The sequence below is a fragment of the Cyprinus carpio genome, chromosome A21 (assembly GCF_018340385.1).
Source record: "Cyprinus carpio isolate SPL01 chromosome A21, ASM1834038v1, whole genome shotgun sequence".
In the NCBI taxonomy this organism is placed as follows: domain Eukaryota; kingdom Metazoa; phylum Chordata; class Actinopteri; order Cypriniformes; family Cyprinidae; genus Cyprinus; species Cyprinus carpio.
In genome coordinates, this window is record NC_056592.1 from 18,674,062 (window position 1) to 18,687,681 (window position 13,620).

At 35.2% G+C, this 13,620-nt stretch overlaps 1 protein-coding gene across 2 annotated transcripts in view; it reads left to right on the top strand.

Moving 5' to 3' along the window:
* Positions 1 to 13,620, top strand: part of LOC109078743 (clathrin interactor 1-like) — a 38,581-nt gene that overhangs the window by 18,761 nt on the left and 6,200 nt on the right. Inside the window, exons 2-9 of one of the 2 annotated variants that reach the window (XM_019093948.2) lie at positions 2,687 to 2,791; positions 3,466 to 3,562; positions 3,951 to 4,059; positions 5,028 to 5,198; positions 7,656 to 7,836; positions 8,363 to 8,606; positions 8,758 to 8,839; positions 11,005 to 11,085. In XM_019093948.2, the coding sequence (XP_018949493.1) occupies positions 2,687 to 2,791; positions 3,466 to 3,562; positions 3,951 to 4,059; positions 5,028 to 5,198; positions 7,656 to 7,836; positions 8,363 to 8,606; positions 8,758 to 8,839; positions 11,005 to 11,085 (1,070 nt within the window). The remainder of the gene's footprint in view (positions 1 to 2,686; positions 2,792 to 3,465; positions 3,563 to 3,950; positions 4,060 to 5,027; positions 5,199 to 7,655; positions 7,837 to 8,362; positions 8,607 to 8,757; positions 8,840 to 11,004; positions 11,086 to 13,620) is intronic. The other variant, XM_019093949.2, reaches the window with a different exon arrangement.

Genomic DNA, 13,620 nt, shown 5'->3' on the forward strand with positions numbered 1-13,620 from the left:
TCTCTGAAAATCTTGCATTCAAAACTTGGTTTTACACATCTTGAGAAGTCTTGTTTAATTGACATTTGAGAGCTATGGAAAAGAGATTTTTGCTTCAGAAGAGTTGGATGGTTGCATGGACCACTTTTATGATTGTTTTTTTTTTTTTTTTTTTTTTTTTGAGCTGCCGGGCTGGGCGATAAATAATATATCGAGATCATGATAAAATTTGTTGTTAATAATAATCTCTGGACATTTTTTTTACGCGATATGGATTAATCTAACAGAAATTAATGCAATAACAGTCAGTCAGTGCATGTCGCTATATTTAATTTAACTGTTGTTTAATATAATAACATACAGATTGTTACATCTTTCTGACAAAATGAAAATGACATGATCTAAGATCTTTATAGTGTGTGCCATTGTACATCTATCCCTCACAGCCTCGTTTTCATCAGTGTTAAATTCAATATGGCATCTAACCTGATTAAGGTCTATAAGGCTGCATTCACACTGCAGATCTGGATCCCCAAATCTGATTTTTTTTTTTTATTTTATAAGTTTTTTTTTTTTGGAGATGTTTTTTCATTTTTAAAGTGTGATGTGTATGATATATGTGTTTACATTACAAAGGCTTAACTTGACGTGGCTCAATGCATTAGATAGTGACATTAAAAGACCAAACTCTGCACACACTATTAATAAAGCATACTTTATATAGAAAAGCAGGCCTGAAACCGATCGGAGTATATCTGAATCCATGTGATTTTTTTCCTGCTTACACAATCGTGGGCCATATCCGATCTGTGCCACATGGGAGTAAAAAATCGGAATTGGGTCACTTGAACCATGCAGGGTAAATGCGCCCTAAGTGGCGTAGTTTCGTCTGCTACAAAAACTCAAATACATGTTCCGTCAAATTCATGAGGACAGTCCACGTGAACTTTATCTCCACAGCTGTTCTGATAATCACTTCACAAGCTTTTCACAAATCTACTGTCAAATACACACTGAAACTCAACGATCTTCACGGCAAACCGCCAAAATAAAAGTTTGGTTTAACTTGAAGATATTATGATAGAAATGCATTGCTATTTTTTACTATCATGTACTTCTATTATTCGTGTTATTGGTATTCATAATAATAATGTTATTTTTAAGGAATATCATACATCATCCAACATAAAATGCAATATTTTGTTAATGGTTTATAATTTTTGTTAATAGTTTATAATATTTGTAATTATATTGTAATTAATTATAATTAATTGTTAAATTGTCATTTGATTAAATGTTAAAAGATTGATTAAATTGGTAAAACTTTATTGATTCCTTTTATTACACACCTTTTTTAATGATACATTTGTATTAAATCATAATACACACAAACACACACACACAAAGGAAAACAGAGAATTTGTTTTATATTTAATGTAGCTACCCTAAAGATAGCTACTCTGTGAAGTTCAATTGTGAACAAACAAGTTGTTTACGTTCATTCAAGGTCTAACAGACATGTGGAAAGCATTTCCTTTCCAATTTATGGTAAATTAATATTGTGATTAAATATAGATATTTTATGGTTTGGAAAAATATTGTGATTTTTGGCCATATTGCACAGTCTTTTGTTGAATGGAAAGAGCAGCCAGGCCATTCTGTTAAACATCTCCTATGGTTCATATGGTTCGGGATGACATTACAGTGAGGAGAGAATGATCAGTTTGGTTTAAGGATCATTTAAGGATGTGGAAACTTTGTTTGAAAGTTAAGAAATGTTTTTGCATTAACCCTCTTCCAACCCTGTTAAACAGTAAGTAATGTTTTTGTTTAACTGTCATTCTCTGAAGTGAATTGTGAGTCTGGCCTTTGACTATTGACTGACTTGAGTTAAAACTTAGCTATAAAAGTTTATTTATTTATTTATTTATTTCTCACTTTCTCCATTTGACTTAGACTGACTAGTAATTAGAATTTTGGAACACCAGGTCTTCAGATTTATTCCCAAATAAAAGCACATCATTTGATTGTCATGTCCTCCTACGCTTCCTCACATCTGAAGTTTTGTGGAAAACAAACAAGTTTGACATGAGCATTAACTCTTAATGATGGTGCCTACTTCAAGTTTCCTACTCTTTTCTGTTGTCAATATTTCTTTTAGCTAGTTAAAAACTGTAAAGATTGGTCTACAAGTTGAACCATCGCTTGAATCTATATGGCTAAGAACAATGTCCATGCCATACAAGTGTGGCTAGCTTAGTATCTGTTTTTAAAACTTTGCCATGCAGATTTGATAAAAAATGTGAATCATACATTTAATTTGTAGAGAAACTGTTTTGCACTCCATAACTCCACTTCAGTATTGTAGCTCTTTCCTCCTATTTTTTTCCGTAGACTGACAGGTTAATCTACGACAGTGGTGACAAAGTAATTTAGTCACATGAATGCTCAGTAAATTTAACACTAAACAGAGCTGTCTGTACAGTTTTTCACACCAGGATTCATCTGAACACATTTAAACCTTTGGCAGCCCGTTCTCTCCTATCAGTCCAAAATACACACCAGTCGACCTAAACTGACCAGCTCGAGAGAGTTTTTTTTATTAAATTTTATTTCAACACCTCCATGTGCAACAATATGAACTTGTGTGTCTGTGTGTGGTTGCCTGGTGTTTATTTGTGGTTCTTTGCTTTTCCCTGTTTCCCAGCACGAATGTTGTGATGAACTACTCCGAGATAGAGTCCAAGGTTCGAGAAGCCACCAATGATGACCCCTGGGGCCCATCGGGCCAGCTCATGGGAGAGATTGCCAAGTAAGTGCTCGGCCTGCTGGGTGCTGGAAGGACTATGTGTTCCCTTCAGTCTTCAGGCATTCAATGACTCTATTCTCAATTACCACAAGACAATTGTGTTGGGCAGTTATTTAAGTATTTTCTCATCATTGATAGCTGATGATTTCAGTTGCATTGCATCATTCCTTAGACTTGAGATAGTCTGAAAGTTGATTCATTACCCCCTCATGTAGTGTCTTGTGTTAAATTGTGAAAAAGCAGTCTACATTAAAATCAGAAACTGGATGGATGGTTTGGCAGTATTTTAAAATGCCAAACCTTGATAGAAACACAGTGTTAGTAATATCAACACATTTTACATAAGAAACACAAAATAACAGATAATATCAAAAAAAATCTTTAAAGCTTTTTAGTTTGTCAGTGGTATAATTCCTGTTTTTGACAGATTCAACGACATGCTCTATTATACAACTTTTAATAAACCAAGCAGAATTGCTACTGCATATCAAATGGGCCATTTCAGAATCACTGCATTCTATCTGTTTTGGATTGATGTACCCCAATTTATCCCCTGGTTTTACAATACCTTATATTTAACCAATTTGGCATTGAATCATTTCCGTTTTTAAATCTCTTACTGGAAGTAGTTAGTATAAAGTCATTGTACATAATGTGACTAATCCACCTTATTGCAGATCCACATTTATGTACGAGCAGTTCCCTGAAGTTATGAACATGCTTTGGACTAGAATGCTAAAAGACAACAAGAAGAACTGGAGGAGAGTTTACAAGGTACAGGTGCACTGCTCATCTAGCATCGTACTTTCAAATGAGATACAATTACTGAAATTAAGTTTAGACTTAATTTAGACATATTTAACCAAAGTCCAGATATTGGCCAATTCATTGGCCCTGCCTGTGTGTCGGTCTATTGCTAATTTTAATTCATTTCCTCACATTAAGGTTTTATAAAACACCCATGCTTCATTGAAAATTATTGAGGTGATGTGTATGTGCTGCATCTGTAGCATGTTGTTGGATCCAAACAATAATTTTGACTTGTTCTCTTCAGTGTGCAAAAAAGTAAATTCACTTATTATTTACCCCAAATCCTGCATTTAACTCTTTTAGCTGCTTGATTTGGAAATCTCCAGAATAATGCCCTCTTCCATCTGTTCAGGCCTTATTACTATTAGCGTACCTCATCAGAAACGGGTCAGAGAGGGTGGTCACCAGCACCAGAGAACACATCTACGACCTGCGCTCTTTGGAAAATTATCATTTTGTAGGTGAGTTTAAATAGATGAAAATATTAAAAGGAACTTCTTTGAGAAAATCTTTATTCAAGTAGTGTACAAATGGGAAAATATAAGCAAACAAGTGTTTTGATACTGTTGCAGAGTGTGATATGATGAAATCAAGTTTGAGCTCTTTGGCCTAAAAACATTGCTTTATCATAACATAAATATAGCTCAAGACCCAAGTTATATTTCCCAGGTGTCAAGCATACTGGACGTAGCCTCATGCTCTTGGGTTGCTCTCTGACAGAAAGACCTGGAAAGCTTATTTGTACACAAGAAATGTTAATATTTCATTATGGAGAAAGAAGAAATTTTGTTTGTTGAAATTTAAAGATGTAACAAAAAATTCTAAATTCTTTCTGAAGGCACTACATATTCAAGCTACATTTGTCTGATAAGTGAATGACGAAACAGGTCTTCATAGTCAGTGCTAGAGGTGTTAGTGTCTGTTTCCTTTTTGTAGCTATTTAAAGCTCTGTGTCTTGTTCCAAATATGTTTCAAAGATTCTGTGGCTTTTCAAAAGCGATTCTGTTTAATTTTTCATCATTTTACACTTATTTTCAGTCATCTACCGAGACAATTCATGAACATTAGCACATCAGTAGCTTTGATTTCATTTTGGTATTCAACCCAAAAGGTTTGCATTGTCACCATTGTATTTGTGAATTTGTATTCAATGAATCTTTAATTAGGCAAACAACAAGAAATCATTTTGTAGTCTACCAAGGCTTTTGTAGGACATCAATGCAGCAAATGGCAAAATTCGGGCATTACCAACAAAGAAAAGTTGACTATGGCACTATATTATTTGCTAAACTACTGGAATTGTTACGTGGGGTCACATTCTGACATTTGTTGATTTTTCAAACTGTATGTAATGGAGATTTTGCAGAGACAAGATTAAATGGACCAAACAGTTCCATATGATTTGACAAGCTCTTTTCTGTTTTGCTAGATGAAAATGGGAAGGACCAGGGCATTAACGTACGGCAGAAGGTGAAAGAAATGGTAGAGTTTGTTCAAGATGATGACCGGTTGCGTGAAGAGAGGAAGAAAGCCAAGAAGAATAAAGACAAATACATTGGAGTATCTTCTGACAGCATGGGAGGCTTCAAACAAAGTAATTGTAAGTGTAGCAAATTTGCAATTTTTTTTTTTACATTTGAAAGTATTTGATTTCTACAACCACTAGTGCCACTAAATGGAAGTGCAACCATTTATTGAAAGTTTTCCAAACAGGTTTCACAGATGTTTTGCTGTATGCTGTTGGTTGGTGGGTCAAACGCTTGCAAACCTAAACAACCTGATAAATTTATTTGAGGCATTCCATGAATATGGGCAAAAAGATATGTCTGCCAAACTGCCTAGATCATTTATGAATTAACAGTCTGACAATTTCTTACACCAGTATACCTAGCTAATGCATGCCAAATTCTATGTTAACCAGAAAAAAAAAAAGTGAGAGAGAGATTGCTGATGTTCTCAGGAGGATCTAATATAAGAAATGATATAATAGTTCTTTCTGTCAGGTGCTTTTTATTATTAGTATTTCCTAAATGTATTGAGATGTTGTGGCGATTGTTCCAGTGGTTTTATTGGTAATCAAATTACCCTTTTGGTCATAGGTCATTTTGAGACATTGTTTTCATCTCTTGAAACAGTGTTTGACCCCAAAAGTGAGCTGCTTTGTCTGTGTACTGTAGGCGTCCCACAGGGATTCATTTTGGGCCCTCTGAAGTTTTCTTGCATTGTGAGGAAAATTCCCCCTGGATTTCTTTCTTCCCACGACTGATCTTTTGATTAGATCTGTTTTGATTTCAGGGCTATCACTTTTTCAGCTTTGCTCAATGCATCATTTGGTGATGTTTATGATCAGGTTAGAACATGTTTTTTCTTAGAGCTGTCTAATCAAGTCAAGATGCCACGTCCCTTGTCATGTCGTTAGTGATGTTACTTGTGTGCAAAGTCAAAAGATTGTGCTTGCTTTCTGCTTTGATTTGTTGCTTAGATTTCTCCCATTATTGGCTGTACTACAGTTTCAAATTGCCAATTAATGATGGCATGCCAGTGATGGATTTGTTTTGGTGGAGAAAGATAAAAATACCGCAGGGTCAGAGGGGGCAGACAGCTTGATTTTATGTTATACTTCAAGTTTGTTGAGTTGAATCAGGTGTATTTTCCATGCTTTTCGAAGTTTGAAGTGCATTTGTGGGCAAGTCCATCAAGGGGGCAAATTAAAAAAGAAAATATATTATTTCTTTATTTGGTGTATCAACACAAAAACCTTTGTCTTATTAAAGTCGTTGTTCTTTTCAGTCCAAAACGCACTAACTTTCTATGTAAATTAGTTATATTATAGTTTTCACCTCAATCCAGGGTATCCGCAGGTCCTTAAAAAGACTTAAAATCTCTTAAATTTAGTTTTATCAAATTTGAGGTAATAAAAACTCTTAAATATACTTAAATATCATAGATATCTTATTATGTGCTGAACTTAATGCTTTGCTTTTAGTGTATTTTGAAAGCAGGCAACAGGTAGCTTCCAATGGCTCATTCACACCAAAAATGATAACTGTAAAGATATAGCGCCTACACCTACGCACCTATAGGAATGGATTTTAATTCACTGTCAATGTTTCAGCTGGAAAAATTGTTCTGAAAGTGCCCTTGTCAAGTCAAGTCAAGTCACCTTTATTTATATAGCGCTTTAAACAAAACAGATTGTGTCAAAGCAACTGAACAACATTAATTAGGAAAACAGTGCGTCAATAATGCAAAATTACAATTAAAGGCAGTTCATCATTGAATTCAGGGATGTCATCATTCAGCTCAGTTCAGTTTAAATAGTATCTGTGCAATAATTTGCAATCAAGTCAAGGATATCGCTGTAAATGAAGTGTCCCCAAGCAAGCCAGAGGCGACAGCTATAAGGAACCAAAACTCCATCGGTGACAGAATGGAGAAAAAACCTTGGGAGAATCCAGGCTCATTCAGGGGGCCAGTTCTCCTCTGGCCAGACGATACCAGCAGTTCAGTTCCAGGCTGCAGCAAAGTCAGATTGTGCAGAGGACTCAACTGGTTCCTATGGTCTTGTCCTGGTGGTCGTCTGAGACAAGGTCTTTACAGGGGATCTGTCTCTGGGGCTCTAGTTGTCCTGGTCTCTGCTGACATTCAGGGCTGTAGAGGTCCTTTCTAGGTGCTGATCCACCATCTGGGCTGGATACGTACTGGATCCGGGTGACTGCAGTGACCATCTGACCTGGATACAGACTGGATCTAGTGGCTACGGTGACCTCGAAATAAGAGAGAAACAGACTAATATTAGCGTAGATGCCATTCTTCTAATGATGTAGCAAGTACATTGGGTGTTATGGGAAGTGTTCCCGCTTCCAGTTTACCTAATTAATGCAGCCTAAAAATCCTTGTCATTATAGCTGGACCTCGCTCTTCTCATGGAATTAGATTAAAACTTTATAGTTACCGTTATAGTTATCTTCCCTGATGTGAATAGGCCTTTCAATCTGAAGCATTAAATATCTGAAGCAAATTCAGCACCTAACTGATTTTGTATACACATTCTCAGCGGGAGAACGGTTTGACCCCGAATCTAAAGGCAAATGGGATGAGGACTGGGAGAAAAACAAGAGCAGCTTCCCATTCAGTGAAAAACTTGGGGAGATAAGTGACAAAATTGGAAGCACCATTGATGACACCATCAACAAATTCCGCAAGAAGGAGAGGGATGACTCACCAGACCATATCAGGTACATGACAATGAGTTTTCAGTCAATAGAATTAATAAAGCCATAGAATGAAAAGCTATTTAACTGAAGTAACGACAGATCTTTTCTTACTTATTGTGATAAACATCTGAGTGAAACTGTTTATCGAAAAAAGAAAAATGTAGAATGGTTAAATCCATCAGTTTTTGATTGAAGGAGGTAGATTGGCTAAATCTGAGCCAATTGTAAGAAAGGGCTGGGATTAAGCAAACTAAATAATTAGGTAGGTCTGGCATACATACCCAGAGAGAAGTATGTTATCTCACCATAAGATCAAGTTATAACACTTTGATTAAGAATTACGAGTTAGACGGTAAGATCAATAACTTACATTTGGAAAATTGATAGGGTGAATTTTAATTTCATGCTAACTTCAGTGCTTTGAAATCTACTTTGATGAATTAACCCTCTGTAGGTATATGAACTAGCACAGTTCTGCACTATAGTATAAACTTTTAGTAGCTAGCTACTATATTAGTTTTTGTCTTACTGTTGCCTGTTCCTGCAGTGACAATGACGAGGACAGAGTTTCACAGAATGGTCGTCCTGCAAAATCAGAGTTTAAGGATGATGAGGAGACTGTAACAACCAAGAGCATCCAGATCACACAGACCACAGATACAATCACCTCCACCACCACTACCACCACCTCTACACGCAAACGCAGTGGAGTCCCGTCCAAAACTGTTGACCTGGGCGCAGCTGCTCATTACACTGGTGACAAAAGCAGCCCAGATGCTGACCACAACAAGGTACAAAAGAGCCTGAAAAGAACCTGTAAAACAAAAACAACTGAATGCACCTATACAGGCCTCTCTGTGAAGTGATTAGGGTTGCAAAAGGAAGCCTGTGCTGCCTTCATGTGGTAGAAGTGAAATGTGACATTAATCATTCTCTTTTCAGACATCAGTCAGTCAGTTATCCAGCACAGGGCTTGCAGATCTGTTGATGGTGGAATCTGCCTCTGGTCAACCAGTGTCTTCAGGTAAGACCCCATCAGCAGCATTTTCTGCATTTTAACAAGTATTTTTTTGTGAAGCATCACTGTTAATATTGCTTACATTCAGGGTTATGGAATTAAATACCAATCACAAACCAATTAAAACCCCCACACCTCATGAATGGACACCACGGCTCAATGTGTGTGGAGTATATAACATTTACTACTTGGTCGTTGTTCATTTTTGAGCCCAATTTCCTTCATGCAGGGACACAGACATAAACTTTTTCCTGAGAGTTGATGTAGCTTTTAAGCCATACTTATGGAAGTTCTTGAGAGATGCAGTCAGAGACATCTAAGTGCCCCAGATGGGTGTGAGTTGTGTGTGAGAGAGAGAAAGAACAAATAGGAGATGGGTGCACAGATGCTGCTGTCCCTCCGTATACTGTCACCAGCCCAACAGCTGTGCTGTGTTTGCTAGCATCAGTCAGGAGGTCAAGAGCTGTTGCAACCAGGTTATGACAACCTTATTGTGTGTATGTGGATGGACACGTGTGTTTGTCTTTGCACCTGAATTTTAGTCACGCATCCAGGTCATTCGGTCCAATTCTGCATTGCAACAGAGTTTTTTTTTTTTTTTTTTCATTGTGAAGAATCTTTTTTCAGTAAGGATGCGTTAATCAATCTAAAGTTACAGTAAAGATATTTATAATGTTACCAAAAAAAAAAGTTTTTCAAATAAATGCTGTTCTTTTGAACTTTATATTCATCAAAAATCCTGAAAAAAGTCAAGTTTCCACAAAAATATAATTTTGAACATTGCTAATGAGAAAAAAAATAATATGCTAATATGCTGCTAAATTATGACCAGCAGTTATCATTATTATTATTGATGGTGAAGGGTTTTGTTGTGTATTATGTTTTTTGTAGATATTGTTATATTTTTTTTTTTGGGTTTTTTTTTGTGTATAGAGTGTTTTTTGAACACCATTTATTTGAAATAAGAATAAATAGGATAAAATAAATAAACAGGAATAACATTTTTATAAGTATTAAATATATTACATGTATTAATAAAAACATGTCTTTTAAATTGTAGTATTTCACCATATTGCTATTTTTACTGATTTTTTTTTTTGTTTTTTTTTTATAAATGCTTAAAATCTTGCAAGATTGCTAAATAAATGCAATAAAATCTTAGGTGAGCCTGAGAGACTTCTTTGAGAAACATTAAATATATTACATAAAACGTTTACATATATGGAAAACTATATTTTTAAATGTACTGCGATTTATGCATTGACCATGAATGGCTATATATTTATACCTATAAATATATTTAGAAATTAAGAAAAAAAAAAGCATCACATGTAATATTCATAAGGTTTTATCCTTTAATGTACATGTATATTGCACAAACATGTTCCCATATAAATGTGATGTATGTACACATATATACACACATTCACAGAATGAGTTACAGTAGATTTCTAGTTCCCAGCATGCTTTGCTGTCTGACTATCAATCTTAAAATTACGAGTTATTTCATGTGTTTTTGCTCAATATTAATATGGGGGTGATCTGTTAGTGTTCAATGTTCTATTACTTTGGAATTTAAAAGGGTTTCTGGTATATGTGGTATGTTTTTGGGGTTACCGTGTGCTGAAGAGTAAAGCCTGTGGTTAGTTTGACGGCTGGCCTAATACCATTAAGACTATATATTATGTATTTAAAAAGTAAGGGCTGTGCACTCTTCATCACTCTGATGCGATATAAGAAAATATGAAACATGTAAATAATTATGAAATATAAGAAATATACATCTATATGTGTGTATATACTGCATGAGAAAATATACAGTATGTGCAATATATTGATACACATGCAAACCATATCTTATCACATGTACATCTATATGTTATGAAGTATATTACTGAATATAAAATTACTTATATTATAATATATAATTTAATATATTGTCACATATTTTCAATATATGAAAGTGGCAGTTCCTTATGTACTATTATATATATTATAATATATTAACACAATATATTATTCTGTATATTTTCAAAATACTGTTCAATCATTTAATATATTGATAATGCATAGATAAGGAAATATATTTTCTTTGCATAAGGGCTTAACTACCCCAAATATCTCAACTTTTGTTGCTTTCTAAAGACTATTCATGTCATCTTAATGTTTAGCAGGTGGAAGCTCAGATCTCATTGGTGACTTTGCTGACTTTTCCTCACCTGCCGCCTCTGCCAGTCTCCCGTCAGCTGCTGGTATGTGTGACCCAACTGTACACAACACACATGCACGGGGGCCAAAACTGTGTTTTTACCTCATCTGACAATATCATGCAAACTGTAAATGTCTCATTGTGCATTTTTTTATGGAAAAGTATTACCACAAGTACATGTTTTGAAGAAACAAAAGGTTGAAAAAAAAAAAGAAAACTCTGATGGTAAATTTTCCATTTCAACTTAAAGTTGTATTCATATTTAAATATGAAGTCTGCATGTTCTGTGTGTGAGTTAATGGTGCAGTTTTGTCTACTACTACACACTCTCATGGTTTTTAACGTGTGCAGCCTCACTATATGAAACATGAACTTAATCTCCAGAGCTGCTCTGAGAGTCCCTTTATGAGCTTTTCACCATTTCATTTGATAAAACGGTAACCCTTTACAATAAGGTTCATTAGTTAACGTTACTTAACTTCTTTAGTTAACATGAACTAAGAATGAACAATACTTCAGTGGCATTTATTAATCTTAGTTCATGTTAATTCCAACATTTACTAATGCATTATTAAAATCAAAAGTTGTGCTTGTTTACATTAGTTAATGCACTGTGAATTAATATGAACTAACAGTGAACAACTGTATTTTCATGAACTAACATTAAGAAAGATTAATAAATACTGTAATAAATGTATTGTTCATTGTTTGTTCGTGTTAGTTAATACATTAACTAACATTAACAAATGGAACCTTATTGTAAAGTGTTACCGATAAAACTATACACACAGAATCTCAAAGGTCTTCACGACAATGTCAAAATAAAAGTCTGGTTTAACTTGATACTGTGACACATACTATATATTACTATTGTACAGTAGAAAGTACTTCTCAAAGTAGTAGTAGTAATACAACTAATACTACTACTAATAATAATAATAATGGTTCATATACTTTTGCGTTTTTTTAACCTAGAAATTAAATATGGAAAATGTGTTTTTTCCTTAATGGTTCAAATACTGATGAATTGAATAAGCAGACATAAACTAATTTTCATTATTCAAAATTCCTATTTCATTTAAAATCGTAAAAAGATTTAAAGCTTGTTTTTTAATGTATGTAAATGCTAAATTGAATTTCCTTTTTTGTGTGTGTGTCCACACTGCTCAAAACGCCACAGTTCTGTTCAGTGTAGCATATTCGGTAGTCTCTCATTATAACAAACAAAAAAGTGTAACATGATTTAAATAGGAAATTCACTGTGCAGTGTAGAGCTTCATAGATTATAATGGAACTTTTGGAGATAGTGATAAACTGAAATGAGTGATGATTTTTAGTGATTTATAATCTTTGCGCGCTTTCTTCACTATAATCCATTCAGAACTTTATTTAATTTTTTTATGACGCTAAGAGGACCAATAAGTGCTCACACGCTGCTAAGTTTTTATTTTTGCGGGGTGTATTTATAATTGTTCATTCGGTGCTTTGTTTTGGGTAATATGTCAAATCATTGCAATGATAGTGATAATGTAACAGCCTAAAAATAGTGTCAAAGTAAGGGCTGTGAATGTGTGAATGTATTTGATGTCATATTTGTAAAAATAAATTTGGGCCTGGGTTAAGGTATTTCATATTTAATGTAAGCCTACGTAATGTTTTTGGTTCTTTTGTCTTTAAATGATAATGAGCTACTGCTCACCAGACCCCTCTCTTCCATGGGGTGTGTTGACACAAGACTCTGAATATAGGGCCTTTCGCACCACGGGAACCTTTTCATAGTACCAAAACTGATCTAATTGTGGAAATATTTTTTTTTTTTTGTTTTCGATGGATGTGGGTGCAGTTTTTTTTTTTGTACTGCCTTTTTCGAGAACCAGAGCAGGGTCTCCGGAGCAGGGTCTAACCAGCACAACTGGTACTACCCGTGACGTAAGTAGACTAGAGAATTTGAGCAGGGTCTCCGGAGCAGGCCAACGCCATGATACGTGATTGGCCAAACGCATACGAAAAACGCTGTGTAAAAATTTTGAAGTATGGAGAACAGTGATAGCAGAACAGCCTTACCGTTCTTTCAATCGTTTTGTGTCTACGTCAACATTCCATGTCCATTATTGTGAAACCCGCAAGACACAACAAAAACACCGCTCCGATCACAGCGTCCTCCATCCTCCTGTTATTAATGTTGTTCTTCTTTGTTTCCGTTGTAGAACGCCGCGCACAAATGATGTCGCTGTCGACCGGCGCTTCCTAGTACACACTGTCAGTGCGAATGCAACCCTTTAAATGGTACTGAGAAATAGTTCACGCAAAATCATCCCAGTACTTTAGTGCTGTACATTTAGTTCTGGAACTAAAGCAGGGCGAAAGGCCCTAATATCTTGGAGGCTGTCTTATTCCAATAGTTAATTATCTTGGTCAGGGGTCAACAAACTCGGTTCTGGAGGTCCAGTGTCCTGCAGAGTTTAGCTCCGACCCTAATCAAACACACCTGAACCAGCTAATCAAAGTCTCACCATGTATACTTGAAACATCCAGACTGGTGTCTTAAGGCAAGTTGGAGCTTAACTCTGCAGGACAC